General features: G+C 43.3%; 2 protein-coding genes across 2 annotated transcripts; both read left to right on the top strand.

Moving 5' to 3' along the window:
• The first annotated feature begins 13,948 nt into the window (after positions 1 to 13,948).
• Positions 13,949 to 17,498, top strand: LOC132891004 (protein preY, mitochondrial-like). Its single transcript, XM_060928433.1, has 2 exons — positions 13,949 to 14,249; positions 17,357 to 17,498. Exons 1-2 carry the CDS (start codon positions 14,041 to 14,043, stop codon positions 17,496 to 17,498), a joined length of 351 nt encoding a protein of 116 aa, XP_060784416.1. The 5' UTR covers positions 13,949 to 14,040.
• A 43-nt stretch (positions 17,499 to 17,541) lies between these two features.
• On the top strand, positions 17,542 to 17,792 carry LOC132891005 (phosphatidylinositol N-acetylglucosaminyltransferase subunit Y-like). The gene has a single exon (XM_060928434.1). The coding sequence runs from the start codon at positions 17,542 to 17,544 to the stop codon at positions 17,755 to 17,757; it is 216 nt and encodes a 71-aa protein (XP_060784417.1). The 3' UTR covers positions 17,758 to 17,792.
• The last annotated feature ends 3,546 nt before the right edge of the window (positions 17,793 to 21,338 follow it).

Below are 21,338 nucleotides of genomic sequence, written 5' to 3'. Positions count from 1 at the left end.
AACCCAGGAGAATTTGCGGCAGGCACAAGAACATCAAGGCCGACTGTATGACGGGCATGCGCCTTAGAGAGTTCACACCGGGAGACAAAGGGCTCATATTATTGCCCACGTCGAGCTCCAAATTAGTCGCCAAGTGGCAAGGGCCCTTTGAGGTCACACGGCGAGTTGGGGACGTCGACTATGAGGTGAGGCGAACGGATAGGGGCAGGGCATTGCAAATCTACCACCTCAACCTTTTAAAACGCTGGAATGAGGGGTCCCCAAGGCGTTGGCATCGGTAGTCCCGGAGAAGGCAGAGCTGGGGCTGGAGGTGAAAAAGATAACATCTAGGACCACTTCGGTCCCTTGTGGAGACCACCTCTCACCGGCCCAACTCACGGAGGTGGCCAAGTTGCAAAAGAAATTTTCCGACGTGTTTTCACCCCTTCCTGGTCATACCCACCTCATAGAACACCACATCAAAACGCCCCGGGGGTGGTAGTGCATAGCCGCCCTTACTGCTTGCCCAAACACAAAGAAAAGGTGGTTCAGAACGAACTCAAGGCCATGCTCGAAATGGGCATAATCGAGGAATCCCACAGTGACTGGAGCAGCCCAGTGGTCCTGGTTCCCAAGACCGACAGGTCGGTCCGGTTCTGTGTGGACTATAGAAAGGTCAATGCGGTGTCTAAATTTGACGCATACCCAATGCCTCGCATTCATGAGTTGCTTGATCGGTTAGGCGCTGCTCACTTTTATTCGACACTGGATCTAACAAAGGGATATTGGCAGATCCCCTTGACTCCTCTATCCCAAGAGAAAACGGCCTTTTCCACACTGTTTGATTTACACCAGTTTGTCATGCTCCCTTGTGGGTTGTTTGGGGCGCCCGCTACGTTCCACCGGCTTATGGACAGGGTCCTCCGCCCTCACGCTGCCTACGCAGCCACCTATCTGGACGACATAATAATCTACAGCCATGATTGGCCGCGGAACTTGGAACACCTGAGGGCCATTCTAAAGTCACTGAGGCGAGCGGGCCTCACAGCTAACCCGAAAAAGTGTGCAATTGGGCGGGTGGAAGTACGGTATCTGGGGTTCCACTTGGGTCATGGGCAGGTGCATCCCCAAATTAACAAGACTGCAGTGATTGCGGCCTGCCCGAGGCCCAAGACCAAAAAGGAGGTGAGACGGTTCCTGGAGCTGGCTGGCTATTATTGTAGGTTTCTACCTAATTATTCGGACGTCACCAGCCTGCTAAGCGATCTCACTAAAAAGGGGGCTCCAGATTCTGTCCAGTGGACGGAGCAGTGCCAACAGGCCTTCTCTGAGGTAAAAGCTGCACTGTGTGGGGGCCACTTTTACACTCCTGACTTCTCTCTCCCCTTTATTTTGCAGACTGATGCATCGGACAGAGGGCTGGGGGCCATTTTGTCCCAGAAGGTGGAGGGCGAGGAGCGCCCCGTGCTGTACATCAGCCGGAAACTGTCAATGCACGAAAGCAAGTACAGCACAATTGAGAAGGAGTGTCTTGCCATCAAGCGGGCATTCCTCGCCCTCCGATACTACCTGCTGGGGTGCCCTTTCACTTTCTGTTCGGACCACATGCCCCTCCAGTGGCCCCATTGCATGAAGGATGCCAATGCATGGATCACCCGTTGGTATCTCACCCTCCAGCCATTTAAGTTTGAGGTGATCCACAGGCTGGGGGCACAGATGGTGGTGGCGGACTTCCTGTCCTGTCGAGGGGGAGTCAGCTTCAGGCTGGACGGCTCCCCGGCCTGAGTCGGGCAGTGGGGGTATGTGGCAGCGGGGGCGTGGCCAAGCAGCAGTCTGTGAATGGAGGGCGGGGTCAGGGAAGGTAAGTGGCTAAGTCATTCCACCTGCTGTCAATGTGTGTGTGTGTGCTTGTTCCAGGGATGGAGCATAAAAGGAGGGAGAGAGCAGAGAAGAGGGGCTCCCTCCCAACCACAACGCATGTGTGCGTGTTGAGTGAGTGAGTGAAAGCTGAAAAGCTGAAAAAGTCAAATAAAGTGTTTGTGTGAACATCAACTCTCGCCTGCCGTGCTTCTGTGCTCCACCCGCATCAGGAACTCCTACAGTAGCTACAGTATAGCTCCCTCTTATACGATATGAACTGAGATGTTCCAACTGACCCCACCATGGGGTGGTCTTTTGATTTAATTTTATTTATCCTCTGATATTAATATGGAAATGGTGCTTATTTTTGGACGAATAACTGGAGCTTTAGAATGTTTTGTTCATAAGTTCAACAAAAAAAATATGACAAATGTTACAACTGACCCCATTTTCACCAATCTACTTCTCATTAAAAAACAGTTGTCTCTTTTTTTTTTTTTTGACCACAGTGTTTAATTTTATTTCGTTAATGATTCTGAGTTAGTCGTTAAACCTGCTTTCTGGAAAAACCTCCTCTAGACAAGGTTATTTGTTTTTATTGTGCCTCATTAGTGATGAATGGGCTCTGAAGCCCACCTGGACTCATCATGGTGGCCCTCATCATGACAGCGGTAAACTGTTTCCACGCCAGACTGCGTTTTACTGATGACTAACCAGGAGGTTTCATTTACGCGCCAGCCTCGTTAATCCTGAGCCTAGTCATAAATCATTATAATTGAGAATAAAACCAGCTCCATTTTATGTTTTTCTGTCCGTAATAAGGCTGTTAAAACGTTCAGGCCAGTCGGGAACACTTTGAGATGGAAACGTGGTTTGTTTTTCACTTTATAAAACTGCACAATCTGCTAAAAGGGACACATTTTGTGTATTTATTGCAGGGTTTGTTCATTTTTGCAATTTGTCACTTTTTCGAGTGTAAAACAAAAGTTCCACAGTCTATTTTAATCCTGTTCGAATAACAGGAGAAATACGGACCTGCATATTTATGTATCTGAGCGATGAGAGACTGTAATTCCTGTATTTCCTCTTAAAGTTTTATTGCATTTGCACATGGAATCAAGAAAGTATTATTTATTTATATTTGTTTTTAATCTCCTGAAATGAGTTATACCACTGCTGAAGTCTTGATTCTGATTGGTCAGAAGGTGATGATTAATTTTCGTTAACAGCAGCTCTGACAGCTGCGCAGCTGCTTTATATTATCATCACTTATTTTGATGCACTCATGTTATCATTTCTATAGCAACAGCCCATTCACAGTGACAGGTATGGAGGTGACAGGACAGCTGTCTGTAGCTGCTATAACGAAAGAAATTAAGAAGAAGAAGAAGAATGACAGAGGATGGCACAGTGGTGTAGTGGTTAGCACTGTCGCCTCACAGCAAGAAGATTCTGGGTTTGAGCCCAGTGGCCAACAAGGAGTTTGCATGGAGACACATGGAGTTTGCATGTTCTCCCCGTGTCTGCGTGGGTTTCCTCTGGGTGCTCTGGTTTCCCCCACAGTCCAAAGACGTGCAGGTTAGGATAATTTGTGGCTCTAAATTGACCGTAGGTGTGAATGGTTCTCTGTGTCAGCCCTGCGATGACCTGGTGACTTGTCCAGGGTGTACCCCGCCTCTCGCCCATAGTCAGCTGGGATAGGCTCCAGCTTGCCTGTGACCCTGTAGGACAGGATAAGTGGCTACAGATAATGGATGGATGGATGGATGGATGGATAATGACAGTCAGAAAAGAAAAGAAACAGGACTGGGGTCACAAAAAATTTATGTCAAATCCAAACTACAAACTACAAGTTTTCCCCTTCGAAATAATCCCCCTCGAGTCTAATGCACTTTCTCCGCCATACTTCCATGCACTCCTGGAAGGATTCTCTCGGGATTCTCCGCAGCTCCGTCGTCATGGCCCTCTTGATGGCTTCCACATCAGGAAAACGGGTCCCCCTGATGACCCCCTTGAGCTTGGGGAAAAGGAAAAAAAATCACACGGAGACAGGTCGGGTGAGTAGGGAGGTTGCTCCAGCACGGCGATGTTCTTCTCGGCAAGGAACTGCCAGATGCTCAGGGTGTTGTGATCTGGCGCGTTGTCATGGTGAAGCAGCCACGAGTTGTCCTGCCACAACTCTTGCCTCTTCTCGCACACTGAACGAAGCAAACACCACAGGATCTCTTTGTAGACATGCTGGTTGATCATCTGGCCCTGTGGCAAGAACTCTATGTGGACGATGCCCCTCACATCGAAGAAGCACACTACTGTAAGTCCTGTTACTTTTCTGACACACTTCATAAAAGAGACACACACACGACTAACATTAAAAATCCTAAATACTAATTGTTAAACTTATAATACTAAATATGAAAGATATAAGAAAATTTCCTAGCCTGAGAGAACAAAAACAAAAACAGGAACTAACTGGCCATTCCGCAACATTAAAGCTAGACTGCCTTTCAGATTTTTCAAGTGTAGGTCAATAAAAGAATTTTCCCCGACAACCAATTATTTTTGTTTAGTGGACCAAAAGTTCATTCATCTCATTATCTCTAGCCGCTTTATCCTTCTACAGGGTCGCAGGCAAGCTGGAGCCTATCCCAGCTGACTACGGGCGAAAGGCGGGGTACACCCTGGACAAGTCGCCAGGTCATCACAGGGCTGACACATAGACACAGACAACCATTCACACTCACATCTACAGTCAATTTAGAGAGTTACCGGTTAACCTAACCTGCATGTCTTTGGACTGTGGGGGAAACCGGAGCACCCGGACAACATGCAAACTCCACACAGAAAGGCCCTCGCCGGCCCCGGGGCTCGAACCCAGGACCTTCTTGCTGTGAGGCGACAGCGCTAACCACTACACCACCATGCTGCCCCTGGACCAAAAGTTACTGAATTCAAAACACAGACTTCCAATTTTGTTAGTTTTTTTTAATAGAACAATTAATGAATTTAAGGCCACATGGCCCTAAATTCTCTGCTATTTTTCCTGCTTCACCATGACCCAATACAAGATACTACATCATGCATCACGTGGTGGGCTTTCCCTGTTCGCGCAAGGCATTGTGGGATACAAATTTGAAACAGGAGAGGAAAATGGAGCACGTGAGTGTGCGAATGAAACGTGAAAGACTGACTACAGTAATGGAAAGCGAGAAGAAAAGACGTTATGTTAGTTATGTTATATACGAAGGAAAGGAAACGCAGGACCAAACTAATAAATATCGGCGCTCAGCGAGCACCTCAGTGTGATCAGCTGTTCGTTTAGCGACAGAATGATGGAACCGTCAGTGCACGCTCAAAGCTAAACCTGCGCATGGACGCACACACATGGACTTGCTGTGTCTGCTTGGCTGAGCAAAGCGAGCGATTTCATTTCATGCACATTATTTGCTTTAATCCCCTCAAGTTAAATAACTTCCCAGCCACAGAACAGAATGGACTGATATTTTGTAACATATTACAGAAATAAATAAACATATATCACGATGACCACATTTCAGAGGGAACTAAATTTCACCGATTTTATGAAATCGAAAGGCCGACTCGCTTTAATGTTACTACAAATGGATTTCAAAAACTATGAAGATTTATTCTTTAATAAATTTGTCGCAATTGTTGCAAACTGATGTTGCGTAAGAGGAATAAAACACTTCAGGAATTTCCATTATGGAAAAATATTCAAATTCAAAACGGTGGTTGCAGGAACTCCACTTCATCACAACACCAGGTTCAGAGATTTATTGCCAAAGAAATAGATTAGATTAGATAAAACTTTGCTGATCCCTTTGGGAGGGTTCCCTCAGGGAACTTAAGATTCCAGCAGCAGCATTACAGATAAACAGAGAAAAGAAATAGAGAAAACTTCTAGATAAATTTAAATAAATTAAGTATTTACATATACAAATATAAAAAGAATAAGATATGGGGAAGAGAGGAAGGAGGAGGGGGGGAAGAGAAGGGGGCGGCGGCAGGAGAGATATTGCACTTTATATTGCATATTGTCCAGTATTGCTTATTGTCAGGCTAGGCTACTGCTCCTTCCCATCCTCTGTCCTCCTGTTACCCCTCCTCCCCCCCAGAGAGGAGTTGTACAGTCTGATGGCGTGAGGGACAAAGGAGTTTTTGAGTCTGTTCGTCCTGCACTTGGGAAGGAGCATTCTGTCACTGAACAGGCTCCTCTGGTTGCTGATGACAGTGTGCAGAGGGTGACTGGCATCGTCCATGATGTTCAATAGTTTGTCCATAGTCCTCTTCTCCGCCACCGTCACCAGAGAGTCCAGCTTCATGCCGACCACAGAGCCGGCCCGCTGGATCAGTTTGTCCAGCCTGGATGTGTCCTTCTTGGATGTGCTGCGCCCCCCAGCACACCACGGTGTAAAACAGGACACTGGCGACCACAGACTGATAGAACATCCACAGGAGTTTCCTGCAGATGTTAAAGGACCGCAGCCTCCTCAGGAAGTATAGCCTGCTCTGTCCCTTCCTGTACAAGTGGTTGGTGTTGCAAGTCCAGTCCAGCTTGCTGTCCAGCCACAGCCCGAGGTACTTGTAGGAATCCACAGCCTCCACCTCAACTCCCTCAATCAGAACTGGTCGTGACCTTGGTCTGGACCTCCCAAAGTCAATGACCAGCTCCTTGGTCTTCGAGGTGTTGAGCTGCAGATGGTTCCTGTTGCACCACACAGCAAAGTCCCTCACCAGGCTCCTATACTCCTCCTCTCTGTTGTCACCGATACACCCAACGATGGCTGTGTCATCGGCAAACTTCTGAATGTGACACAGCTCCAAGTTGTATCAGAAGTCCGCGGTGTACAGGGTGAAGAGAAGAGGGGCCAGCACCGTGCCATGGGGTGCTCCGGTGCTGCTAATCACAGTGTCAGACATGATGTCCTTCAGCCTGATGTACTGCGGCCTGTCAGTGAGGTAGCTGGAGATCCAGGTGACCAGGCAGGGGTCCACTCGCATCCTGTTCAGTTTGTCCTGAAGCAATAGGGGCTGGATGGTGTTGAAGGCACTCGAGAAGTCCAAGAAGAGGATCCTCACTGTGCCATTTCCCTTATCCAGATGCGAGTGGGTTCGGTGTAGCAGGTAGAGGATGGTGTCTTCCACACCGACACCTGCCCAGTATGCAAACTGCAGACAGTCCTGGGCCTGTTGTACCTGGGGTCTGAGGAGGCTGAGGAAGAGCCGCTCCAACGTCTTCATCAGATGTGAAGTGAGTGCCACCGGTCGGAAGTCGTTCAGCTCGCTGGGCCGATTCTTTTTTGGGAAAAAAAATTACTGCTAAGTGTGTATGTTGAGCTGAGTGCAAATGTTTGTATCCCTCCAGGCCAAAATAAATAAATAAAAGACAAACAGCCTATAAATTACACTAACGAGGCATTTACTCAGTTAATTTTCACAGATGTTCCTTCAGTATCAAGAAACTAGAAGTCAAATCACATAACTTAAGATCTCATCTCATCTCATTATCCCTAGCCGCTTTATCCTGTTCTACAGGGTCGCAGGCGAGCTGGAGCCTATCCCAGCTGACTACGGGCGAAAGGCGGGGTACACCCTGGACAAGTCGCCAGGTCATCACAGGGCTGACACATAGACACAGACAACCATTCACATTCACACCTACGCTCAATTTAGAGTCACCAGTTAACCTAACCTGCATGTCTTTGGACTGTGGGCGAAACCGGAGCACCCGGAGGAAACCCACGCGGACACGGGGAGAACATGCAAACTCCACACAGAAAGGCCCTCGCCGGCCACAGGGCTCGAACCCGGACCTTCTTGCTGTGAGGCGACAGCGCTAACCACTACACCACCGTGCCGCCCATAACTCAAGATATTAACAGTTAAAAAAAATTCAAAATATCAGTTTAAAGGTGTGTATCTCTTTCTGAATGTGATATATTTACACATATACAAATTTAGTCTTTGATGACCATTTAATGTCTTCTGTATTTTGCATCAATAAATATATATATATATATATATATATATATATATATATATATTTGAGATGTTAATTTTTTCAACATGAAATTACAAAAATAATGTATCAGGAAAGAAAGTATTACATAATAGATCATTCTACAGACAATAAAATGTACGAAGGCTCTCAGGGATCATCTGCAAAAAAACAAAAGCATGTGTGACAGTCAACATCTCCAGGAGAACTGCACAAAAAAATGTCAAAGAGAAATGTAAGTTTACCCGAAACTCCTGATGTATTTTAAAGGCAAACGGTTGTCATGATAAATAATCGATTTATCATAGATTTTTTTTGCACCTTTTGCACTGTACTGTATATCTTCACTCAGCAGCCACTTTAATAGGAACTTGTTCTTGATTCTAAGGAGTGGAACCCGATGTGTTCTTCTGTTCTGCTGTTGCATGCTGAGATGCTTTTCTGCTCACCACGGTTGTAAAGAGTGATTATACAAGTTACTATATCCTTCCAATCTGTCCATTTTCCTCTGAGCTCTCTTATCAACAAGGCGTTTGTTTTTCCCACTCACAGAACTGTCGCTCGCTCGCTCATTCACTCACTCAATGTTTTTTTGTTTTTTGCACCATTCTGTGCAAAGACTCCTGTGTGTGAAGGAGATCAGCAGTTTCTAGACATATCTAAACATGATCCAGAAGCCGTATCTAAACATGATCAGCCGTATCTAAACACGATCCAGAAGCGCAGACGTCTTCTCTGGGCCAAGGCTCATTTAAAATGGACTGTGGCAAAGTGGAAAACTGTTCTGTGGTCAGACGAATCAAAATTTGAAGTTCTTTATGGAAATCAGGGACGCCGTGTCATTCGGACTAAAGAGGAAAAGGACGACCCAAGTTGTTATTGGCGCTCAGTTCAGAAGCCTGCATCTCTGATGGTATGGGGTTGCATTAGTGCATGTGGCATGGGCAGCTTACACATCTGGAAAGACACCATCAATGCTGAAAGGTATATCCAGGTTCTAGAGCAACATATGCTCCCATCCAGACGACGTCTCTTTCAGGGAAGACCTTGCATTTTCCAACATGACAATGCCAAACCACATACTGCATCAATTACAGCATCATGGCTGCGTAGAAGAAGGGTCCGGGTACTGAACTGGCCAGCCTGCAGTCCAGATCTTTCACCCATAGAAAACATTTGGCGCATCATAAAACGGAAGATACGACAAAAAAGACCCAAGACAGTTGAGCAACTAGAATCCTACATTAGACAAGAATGGGTTAGCATTCCTATCCCTAAACTTGAGCAAGTTGTTGTCATGTGATGTGTTGATGTGTTGTTGTCATGAAATTTAAAATCACCTAATTTTTCTCTTTAAATGATACATTTTCTCAGTTTAAACATTTGATATGTCATCTATGTTCTATTCTGAATAAAATATGGAATTTTGAAACTTCCACATCATTGCATTCCGTTTTTATTTACAATTTGTACTTTGTCCCAACTTTTTTGGAATCAGGGTTGTACAATGTTGCTTTAAATTTTGATTTTTAAAGAAAATTAATATGTTCTTAATCCTGAGTATCTGTTATTTTGTGAATTCTTACCTTTATAACTTCATTGTAACTTAAGGCACAAAACACTGGTAGTGTGCATGAGGTAAGGGTTTGGGCTAGAAAACTAATAGTATACCTAGAAGAGTAATTGCAGTATACTTCAAAACTCAAAAGTGGACTAGATGTATACAAGGGGCTGCAAAAGTAGGTATATACAGTAAGGATTATTCCAGTATTATAATAGTGGTGCTAAGTTTCATTTAATACTTACGTTTTGTGCGAATGTTTTGTTTTTCATTACTGTATACCTACTTTTGCAACCCCCTGTATAACCAGTAACTAATAGTATATTTCCAGTATACTGCAAAGTATACTTTAGTAAACTAAAAAGTGGACTAGAAGTATAAAACAAGTAAACTCGTAGTATATTTCCAGTACACTATGAAGTATATTTTAGTAAACTAAAGAGTGGACTACAAGTATAGAACTAGTAAACTATTAGTATATAAGTTTACTTGTGGTATACTTGCAGTACAAAATAAAAAATACTAGTTGTATACTCAAAGTTTATTTCTCTTAGACTTAAAGTCTACTTTTTATAAACTAAAAGTGGGCCAATTTAGTCCCAAGAAGTATTAGATTAGTTTACTAGAAGTATACTGTAAGTACATTGATATCAATATACTCGGTACACAAAAGTATACTTAAGGAAATATACTTTAACTTTACTTAAATATACTTAATAAAATGAACTGAAGTATACTTCTTTTTGATAAGGGAACAGTGGGTGGATATCTGGGTGTTCCTCATAAAGTGACCGGTGAGTGTATATACTGTACAGTATCCCGACAGCAGTCAGCTTTCTTAACAGCAGCATACTGTAATAAACGCTGTCTCTGTCACCATCACAGCTACTGACATGACATGACGGGCATTTAACAACATACAACAAGTGTTTTTGAAGTGTGAGGAAACCCACACAGACACATGGAGAACATGCAAACTCCACATGGAAAGACCCCCGTCTGCCCTGAGCTTTGAACCCAGAACCTGTGAGGCGACAGTTGATAACCACTGCACCAACAATATATCTCAGGCAATATATCATCATTATTCAGTTATCATTTGTGTCATTTATGTATCATCGTGTATTTCACCCCACGTACAAATCTATAACTCTTTTTCCACAATCATTCAATTTTCCTGGGCAATATTTTAGTATATTATATAGACGCGAATGTTTTACTGGGAAATACACCACTCTTATTTTTCATCCGAGCTCCATCCGGGACATGGAGAACCAAAACCGTGACACAAATCTCTATCTGTCACTCGTGAGGAAATCGACGAGTGAGTTGTTTTGATAAATTTGGGGACTTTTTGTTTGTGAATGTGTTGATATAATAAAAAGAAAATCACACGTTGGTTTGTAGATATGAAGTTTATCTTCTCGTGTTGAAAAACTCGCATTTTTCAGACGAAATACATCACGGATCTGAGTGACATATTTAAATAATATTGGCTGACTTGTTTTTGTGGTATATCAGATATATTCCTTTCAGTGAGCATGATACTGAGTGAACGAGTCAAAGACAAGTAGCTGAATGGAATATATCTGATAGACCATGAAAAAAAGCCAGCCAATATTATTATTATCATACACACACACTCTCTTCATATCAGCATTCTCGAAAGCCAATGCTAGCTTAACCGCAAGTCAGCGCTGTTAGCACAGCAGTGAAGCCACCTTCCAGCCGCTGTAGCATTCATCAGTAGCACAGACTAATGACCGAGAAACTAATGCCGCTTTTCCACTACCAACGCGGCTGAGTCGGGCTGATCCGTGCCGTGCTGAGTCGGGCTGAGTGGGGCTGTTGGAGTTGCATTTCGACTACAACCGCGCTGAACCGTGCTGGCTGGAAGTGGGTGGACACATTGGGTGGAGTTAGCGAAAGTGGCTGGACGTCACGTGATGTCGTTAGGCGGCACAAACAGTGACATCAGTGACCTTTTAAGCGGTAGTCTCATGACCCGGAGAGTAAACAATAAACATGGAGGATATGGAGTCGTTAGTGTTGCTGGTCTTGGTGCTGTGGCTTGTTGTCACCGACAACGCCAACAGATACTGGCAAGAGCGTATAGATGAGGCGAGGCGCATAAGGCTTCAGAAATTCTCGTAATTCGTAATTCTACTTCTTCCGGGTTTACGGTGTTTACAGATCCCAGCGTGCTCGCGGGGCGTGTGTGGGCATGTGAGGACACTCCTCCTCACCAATCAGTGCACAGGGGAGTGTCTCCTCACGCCCCTAGCCCCACTCGGCTCGCTTCAGCCCCACTCCAAAACCGTGCGAGTTTTGGGTGCTAAGCAGGGCTGAAGCGAGCTGAGTCGTGCTGTTCTGAGGTAGTTGAAACGCGAGCCGTGTCGGGCTGAAGTGAGCTGAAGCGAGTTGAAGTGAGCTGAAAAAGGGTAGTGGAAAAGGGCCATAAGATTTCTGTCTCCAGACTCTTCTTCCACGCTGCAAGCTCGCTACAGCATTTTTCACTCAGACTTAAGTATTCATTTCCCTGTGTAATTTATTGAGTTACTTTTAAAATCAACATCGACAGCTACACACAACGGAGCGACCTGGCAGACAAAATTCTCTCTAAATCTTCCGCTTTTAACGACACAAACCTGGCAGCCATATTTGTTTACAAACTGCCAGTCACTCACTAGCATGGAAATTTTACATCTCCGACGTGTCTCTTTTCCAGTTTTTCAATGTCCATTGGTATGTTTTTCTCTTATGCGAGAAGGATATCTAATGAATTTTTGGTAGCCTTTCAGGTGTTCAACGCATCAGTTTTCAGTTTATTTATTTGGTACTTAATTATAGCACAACTAATCCTAGCAGTAGCACTGGATTAGCCTCGTCTTCTTTCTTTCCTACTGGACAAAGAAATGATTCTGTGCATGCGCAGCAGAAAAGTTTTGTCATTGGATCTTCACATCAGCTCTGATGTGTGAAGTCATGTTGTCTTGACAGCCATGCAATATCATAAACCATATTCAACACTCATTCTCCATTGAGTAGAGTGACGTAATACATGTAGGATAAGCGATATGCTAACAACATTGCATGCTATCAAACCAAATTAACGAAACCTGCTAGAAGGGAATAGAACACGTGTTTTCCATCGGAAAAAGTGTCCCATATGTATAATAATTCCCGATATTTCACTCCGATGACATCATATTTGTGTGTGTGCGGATGTGACAATATAATAAAAAGAACATTACACGGTGGTACGAAGATATGAAGTTTATCTCCTCATATTGAAAATATTTTCACTTGTTCGCTTCATTCACTCATGAAATATGTTCACCACTCAAAGATAAACTTCATATCTTCACGCAACCGTGTAATATCCTCTCTGTATCGTGTAGAAATATTGTGTTGTTAATTTTTATTTATCACTGTCTTATGTTTCTTCTACTTGGAGCTGCTGTGACATGTGAATTTCCCCAATGAGAATCAATAACATTTTTATTTTTAATAAAGTAATACTCCTTCATCATGCCTCTGTGGTACAAAAAGCAAACCAAGAGGCATCAGAAAAAGAATACTGAAAACTTCTCGAAACTTAACTCAGTTTCACAGTGTTTTGTCGCATCCATGGCCCAGCGAGTGCAATCTAATAATGCTCCAGACCCATTTACTTATACCTCCAAGCTGTATGTGAGAGCTGCTCCTCTGAGCCCATGGCTCTGTCTGCAGCAGTTAGATGAAACCAGGTGGGGAAATATTTGTAAATTGTGCTTCTCGTTGTGCCCGGAGGTGTTAAAGTGAATTATTGAAGGGAACGTCTTCATTATTAGTGGTTTTCTGTCTGGGCTCAAAGGGAAACAGTTTCAGTGAGGGGGAAATGGTCATCTTCTTCTCCTCTCTCTCTCTCTCTCACACGCACACACACACACACACACACACAGAGAGAGAGAGAGAGAGAGAGAGAGAGCAAAGTTTCATAAAGAGCACAAAGCACAGAAAACACATTACAAAATTCTATCAATCATTATAAGCTTTGGTTAAAACTATATATCTTGTGAACTGGTAGTTGATTTAATTAAAAAGAATTTCAAGCCTTAGTAGTTTGAATGAGTGATTTATGTACATGAAACCACAGTCTTGGAAGACATTGAGAGATAAATATTTTTTATCAAATTGAACTGTCGATTAATTTATTATATAGTATATTAAAATAACAGATTTAATATTTTGGATCTGCTCATATAGATCATCTCATCATTATATATATAAAATAAATGCAGAAACACTGCCACCTAGTGGTCTCCTGAAAAATTGACGTCTTTACTTTGAGCTGAACATTGAATGACTTAATATGAAGTTTATTTACTTGTGTGTACTTCATAATTTAGTTAGTTAATATATATTTAAAGTGCATAAAAGCATTTTCAGATTGTAATAGTTACTGTTCATTAATCCCACGTCCCGTGAACGCTATAGGAACGTTTGTATGCGCGGATTTGACTCCTTCCGGAAGGATTTTTCAAACGGACCGGAAGCATCAGACGGACAAACATCACTGAAAACAGGTTGAACTTGTTTTGGGTTGGTTTGTTTGTTTAAACCCAGCGTATTGTTCTCGGCTATGTCTCAGAGTGCACTGAGGAGATTAGCTACAGAATGTTGTAGTTTTAACAGATTTGTGAATATCAGGACATTTTTGCGAGCGCTTCACATTTCGGAGAGAAACCTGTCCGCTTCCGGTTCCGGTGGAGTGAAGGACGGCGGGGGAAAGCAGTTCGACGTTTCTTTACTCGAGTTCCTTGTGTGTCCGCTGTCTAAGAAACCTCTCAGGTATGATGTCTGATCATTAAACAGGGCTTCAGTCCCAAAATATAATCTGGGATGACTGGAGAGAGAGATGATTAAGGAAGGAAGGATAGATAGATAGATAGATAGATAGATAGATAGATAGATAGATAGATGATTAAAAAGACAGCTAATTAGAGAGAGAGCTGATTAAGGATAGACGGATGGAGAGAGCTGATTAAGGATAGACAGACAGTTGGAGAGAGAGAGCTGATTAAGGATAGACAGACAGTTGGAGAGGGAGAGCTGATTAAGGATAGACGGATGGAGAGAGCTGATTAAGGATAGACGGATGGAGAGAGCTGATTAAGGATAGACGGATGGAGAGAGCTGATTAAGGATAGACGGATGGAGAGAGCTGATTAAGGATAGACAGACAGTTGGAGAGAGAGAGCTGATTAAGGATAGACGGATGGAGAGAGCTGATTAAGGATAGACAGACAGTTGGAGAGAGAGAGCTGATTAAGGATAGACAGACAGATGGAGGGAGAGAGATAGATGAGACAGCTGATTAAGGATAGACGGATGGAGAGAGAGATGAGACAGATAGCTGATTAGGGATAGACAGATGGGGAGAGCTGATTTAAGGATGGATAGATGCTTAGAGAGCTGATTAAGGATAGACAGATAGATATACAGATGGGGAGAGCTGATTATAGATAGATAGATAGATAGATAGATAGATAGATGATTAAAGAGAGAGCTGATTAAGGATAGATAGATCTGATTAAGGATGGATAGACAGACATGATTAAAGAGAGACAGAGAGAGCTGATTAAGGATGGATAGACAGAGGATTAGAGGGAGAGAGAGCCAGGGATGTGATTTGGGGCTGGTGAAATTATCTGAAAATTTTAGCTGGGGGTCTGGGGGCCGTAGGCCCCCAGCTGGTCCAGGGCAGCACCCTGGTGGGGGGACAAGGGGGGAAGCCCCCCGAAGCTCCTGGGTTTTGGGGTTTTCTGACTTAAAAATTGTACTAAAATGGCAAGCAAAACACACAAGAAAAAACTTGTCATGATTAACAAATTCAAGCCAATTTAATGGTCAACATGCAATTCTGACACACACACACTCTCGCTCACTCTCTCACTCACTCTCTCGCGCTCGCGCACTCGCTCGCGCGCACTCTCTCACACACACTCACTCACACACACACACACACCCCAAAAAAATCACCAGCGCGGCAGGGCCCGCTAGCCCCGCGCCTTGGGACGTAATTCGCCCCGAGGCGAGCCGCGGCGCTCCGCTTAGGTTTCGTTTCTATCCCGGGCTCCAACCCGACTTTGGACGCTCGTAGCTCGGACAGGGGAGGTCCCAGCATCCCCAAACTTGACAGCCAGAGACCTCTGCCCTCTCCCCAAAGAACGAAATCGCTGAACAAATGTCTCACAGTCTCATGTCCAACGTCTGTAGCAACCTCTTTCTCCAACCATTCCCAGCGGAACTTGTTTTTCACTATTCTGTCGATTTCTTTAACTCGATTTGCATCTTTACGCTCGATCACGGAGGCTGCCATCTTTCAACTCTGTTTGAAGCGAGCTTACGTACAGCTATCTATCAAAGCGCGTTCATTGGTTGTTACAGAGCGATGGGCCAATCACGTACCTCGTTTCATCTCAATGACGTAATTGCGTCAATGAGATGAAACGAGGTACGTGATTGGCCCATCGGTCTGTAACAACCAATGAATGCGCTCGCTTCAAACAAAGAGTTGAAAGATGGCAGCCTCCGTGATCAAGGCGTAAAGATGCAAATCCGAGGCTGCCATCTTTCAAACAAAGTTGGAACGAATAGGATACGAATGTGGATTTGAGGGAAAAATCGGAAACATTTTTTTTCAAGTTTTGAGGTGAAAAAAGCGGAATTCCGCAAATTCGCGGAAAAATCACATCCCTGGAGAGCTGATTAAGGACAGACATGATTAAAGCAAGAGAGACACAGTGAGTTGATGATAGATAGAGCTGATTGGAGAGAGGAAGAGGGGTGTTTGAAGTGAACCCTTTAGTATTTTTTATATTCCTGCTTAAATATGACTAAAAACATCAGCTCTTCACACAAGTCACTGAGTGGTAAAAGTATGTGCCCCCTTTGCTGTCCGTACCTGGAGCGATCTCCTGTGCAGCAATAACTGGAACTCAACATTTTCAATAACTGGATCAGATCCTACACTAAGGCCTGGAGAGATTTGATCCCGTTCTTCTGTACAGAGCCGCTTCAGCTCTGGGGTGTTGGTGTGTTTCCTCACATGAACTTCTCACACAACATTTCTGTTGGATGAGGCTCAGGACTTTGACTTGGCCATTCAAAAAACATTAACGTTCAGGGTTCTCCAGAAAATCTGAAGTAGGCGGCTCTGGAATTTGTGGCGGCTGATGCTATGAACATTTTGAAATTGCCACGCCTTCTGGCGCATTCTCAGCTAATAAATTATTCACCAGTTCCCTGTAAAATACTTCCAAAATCTGTGTGAAATTTCCCTCCAGGTGTGTCCGCACGCGCTTGTCTTTCTCAGTTCCCCTCTGTAGTACGCTGCCTGGCTCTGAAACATAACTACATACGCTACAGTACAGCATGGCCACATGATCCGGCTCAGCTAATCAGACTGAGAGAATTGATCGACAAATATGGCGTCACTTCTGTTCATGCTCAACCCGAATCGAAGAGAATTTCATGGTGGAATATTATGAGCAGCAGAGACGATATAAATCACTTGAACATTGCAAGGAAAGGTGTGGGGTTTTTTCTTTTTCTGGGCTGGAGTAGCCGGCGCAGACCGGTGTAAGCAGAGAAAAGCGCCGGTCACCGGCGCTGGTGGACATCTCTGATATTTGTGACCCCTATTTGTACACGTTTAATTATTTATGAAATAAATCTGTACTGAAGGATCAAGATGAGCAATAAGAATATCAAAAAATGTGATGTATATTTTAGAAATTATTTCCATTAATTTATCATTTAATTTGGCCCAGCTGTGTAGTGTCTGTGAAATTTGAGTTAAAGGAGTTTTTGGAATCCCTTTGATCGATATTTCAGTCTATAATGAATATGATTTTCAGCTACAGCTTTATTGTATGTCTGTTTTTTTGTTTAAGATACGAGGAAACAACGAATGAACTAATCAACGAAGAGCTTGGCATTGCGTACCCCATCCTGGATGGCATCCCGAACATGATTCCTCAGGATGCACGCCTGATCAAGGAGACCCAAGGAGCTGAAAAACCGGTTCAGTCTTAAACGGAGTGTTTTCTGTCTGCTCTTTCTCTCACACACACACACAATGCTATTTTCTCTGTCTACAGTCACAGTTTTAGTCCCGCTTCTGTCCTTATGTGGCCTCCTGTACTCCTTGAGTGTGGATGAGAACTTCCCACAGGGCTGCACTGACACCACCAGTGTGTGTTTTTATAGCCTGTTGTTGCCCGTCACTATTCCCGTGTACGTCTTTTTCCATCTGTGGAAATGGATGGGAATCAAACTGTTCCGGCACAACTGAGAGATGCCAATAAAGTTTTATTATACTACATGAAAGATGGTCAGATGTGCTTGCTTCTTTTTTTTTTTTTTTAAACTAGCATCCTGACATGTTTAAAACCTGAGTATAAAATGTTTTCTTTTGGGGTTTATAGTGACAGTGAGTGTGATTTTTACACCTTTCCTTGTACTGAGAAAAAAAAAAAAAAACACCACCTCACATTGGCGTATATCACCAGACGACAACACAAACGTGACGGGACGTCTCACTGAATCTGTTCTTATGAAAGTTTTTATCCAGTTTTCCAAACGCTGGAGTAGTCTGTCCAAAATATTTGATTATTGAAGGTTTTGATGATGTTCATGACGTTCCATCAAACCCAAACACACACGTTATTCAATTTGAAAAATTTGTTCCAGCTCTAAAAGGATAAAATACACAAAACACAAATCTAGTTTTAATTTATTTATAAATGTACTCGGCTGACAAACTGCTGAGAGAATTTTTCTTTTACTTTTCAGGAACAGTTTTTTTTTTTTTTTTCTAAAGAAATGTCTAAATTCTTGTTTTGACCGCATAGAGGTTGAAAAACTATTGTACACTTTCCAAATTGTGTCTTAATGCTTAAGTTATTCCATGAAATCGAGTCGTACATGAGCTGATAGCTGATGAGGCGCGTAGCACCGAGTCGTCTATAATCCACGTACGATGAGATTGAGTGGAATAACTGTTTTATTCTATCCACATTCACTGGATTTTGAGAAACGGAGCATTTTTATTTTTTGCAAATTCAATCAATAAAAACTTGACACAAAATGTCTGACAAAATAATTTCCGCTTTGAATCTAAACAAGCCGGCGAAATGACCAGAGCAATTTGTGAAAATGCTATGATGATAATTGAAAAAAAAATGTGTTAATACTTTTATTCCATATTTTTGGTGGTTTTGTTTTCGAGTAGAGTTTTTATTTCGTCCTCGGTTGCTTCAGCAACACGCTCCGCCGTTTTGTTTTTCTCTACTCACGGTACATGAGCTGATAGCCTAGTAGTAGAGTAGCCAATCAGAGCGCACGATTGCTCATATCCAGTGAATGTGGATCGAATAAAATTAAATATAACCCCCCACACACACACAGTACACTGGTAGTCAGAAATTTCTGATGTATTATGGTTGAATTATTATAATTAATAAATTAAACAGAAGAATAAACTAAGGAAAGTGAGACTATAAGTGCGAGTAAAGCTGTTAAACCTGTAGATTAATGACTCACACAGCGCTCGTTAACTGGAAATTATAAACAGCTATGATGTGCTTAATTAAAGTGACAAAGATTTTAAACGTCTTTTACACAGTATTTGATTAATTGCTTTGTGGTTTTCTAATTCTATATTATTTAACCCGAAACACTTCTGACTTGCAGTGAGTGTCTGTATTTAATAATTAATATAATATAATACTCTCGAGAATATAATAAACACCAAAACAGAACAAAGTAAACTTGGGATTAAATGACTAAAAACATTCCAAAACAACAAGTACACAAACCTGAGGTTTTTTTGTTTGTTTTTTTTAACAAATTTTTGTTTTTTAATCATCACGGCTTCTTCTTCTCGACGCTTCCCGTGAACTTCATGAGCGGTGACCTGGGCTTCGGTGAATCCGCCTCCCTCTTCAGCTTGAAGAAGAAGGACTCATTGAGCCGCATCTGCACCACTTTCAGCTGGGACAGGTCGGCTTTGCTCTTTACGTGCGAGTCGCTGTCGTCGCTCTGCGTCAGCTCCGGATGACGCTGATCTTCAAAGGCTTTACTGACTGCATCCTGCTGCTGAACCCTGGATCTTTCCGGCAGGCTCAGATCCATCGGTTCTTCCGTGCATGTGCTCCAGTGACGGAACCTGAGAGAAGTCGCGAGCACAGGAGCGGTGAAGAAGTTTTCCGTTTGAGTAGAAACGTCGACTTTGTGACGGTGTGACGGTTTCTTTGGTGGTGACGGGTGATATGCTGGACATGGTGGTTTCTTTGGGAATGACTGATGTCCTGGCCATGTCTCTGGATAACCCTGGTGTTCTAGCGCTTCCTCGGCACTTGTACTGCTGCACAGGTCGATGTAGGGATCTGAGAAGGACTTCTGCGTGATGAACAGATCTTGGCTGTTGATGTCATCAGAGGTACTTTGAGACCCTGTGCCATGTTCTTCCACAGTTGGCTTGGTGTGACGTCCATCTGCAGGACACACGGTGGAAAACGGCGGCTTTTTGTCCGTGCCGGAGCGTTGTGTTTGAAAGATGTCCCTCACTACAAAAGGATTCTGACGTGGTTGAGGTTTGAGCAACACCGGCGACAGGTTAAAGACAACTCTCTTTTTATGTTTCTTCTGAGACTGCGCTGCTTCCTGTTCACAAGGACCTGACCAGCCACTGTGCTCGACCGCGTGTGTGTCCACAGCGCAATTCCCGTTTCTGTTCTGCTTGTGTCGCTTTGACAGTTTAAGGTTTTTATTCTGCCTCAGGAGAAACTCTTCATTCAAACTGACGTCAGGTTTCTTTCTCCTTTTCTTCTTCTTGATCTCTGGCCACTGTGCAAACAGATTCGAGTCATAAATGTCAGCGTAATCGTTCAAACTCGGCTGAGCTTTTGGCTTCGATTTCTGTTTATCCGACTTTTCCTTTTTCTGTTTCTTCACCTTTTTCTTCTTGCATTTCTTGGGCTCGTCCAAAAAAGTGTTGGCTAACGGAATGCTCCCGAACACCTTCATGGAAGCCATCTCCTTCTGTAAGACAAAATCACACTGACTTAAACAAACATCCTACTGTGCATTTAGTATGTCTGCAAACTGGAAAGTGCACTGTGTGTGTGTTCTAGATTCCTCTGCTATAATGTATGGACACTAATGTAATCCAGTGCATTTTGGGATATCAGAGCTGCACTTGAAGTTCTAACCAGAGCTTGAGCATTGATCTCTACATACACTACCGTTCAAAAGTTTGGGGTCACCCAGACAATTTTGTGTTTTCCATGAAAAGTCACACTTTTATTTCCCACCATAAGTTGTAAAATGAATAGAAAATATAGTCAAGACATTTTTCTGGCCATTTTGAGCATTTAATCGACCCACAAATGTGATGCTCCAGAAACTCAATCTGCTCAAAGGAAGGTCAGTTTTATAGCTTCTCTAAAGAGCTCAACTGTTTTCAGCTGTGCTAACATGATTGTACAAGGGTTTTCTAATCATCCATTAGCCTTCTGAGGCAATGAGCAAACACATTGTACCATTAGAACACTGGAGTGAGAGTTGCTGGAAATGGGCCTCTATGGAGCACTTGCATGTGACGTCACAGCCGATCCAGATTGTGACAGACGCCATCTTGTCGGTCAAACGCCATATTTCCGCCTTCTACTTCTACCTTTTCTTCTGGAAAACCCTACTATATACAATTCTACTACAACGGCTGCGGCTACAAACTCTCCCTACCTGTGCACGTTTTTTTGTGTTTTTTGTGTGTATTTTTGCGTGTTGTTCATCTGTACCGGACTTCAATATCCACTACAACCGTATGGACTTACTGGACATTGGTTTCCAGCAGAAAATGACGGTTTGTAG

Source organism: Neoarius graeffei, chromosome 8 (genome assembly GCF_027579695.1).
Source record: "Neoarius graeffei isolate fNeoGra1 chromosome 8, fNeoGra1.pri, whole genome shotgun sequence".
In the NCBI taxonomy this organism is placed as follows: domain Eukaryota; kingdom Metazoa; phylum Chordata; class Actinopteri; order Siluriformes; family Ariidae; genus Neoarius; species Neoarius graeffei.
Note: the sequence above shows the minus strand (reverse complement) of the source record. Positions and strands in the feature narration are given on the sequence as shown.

What these genes read in the sequence shown, in the direction of transcription:
- LOC132891004 (XM_060928433.1), top strand. Translation starts at nt 14,041, where the DNA reads ATGTCTCAGAGTGCACTGAGGAGATTAGCTACAGAATGTTGTAGTTTT. An exon ending in CTGTCTAAGAAACCTCTCAG is followed by an intron (nt 14,250 to 17,356) that starts GTATGATGTCTG and finishes TTTTTGTTTAAG; the next exon opens with ATACGAGGAAACAACGAATG.
- LOC132891005 (XM_060928434.1), top strand. Translation starts at nt 17,542, where the DNA reads ATGCTATTTTCTCTGTCTACAGTCACAGTTTTAGTCCCGCTTCTGTCC.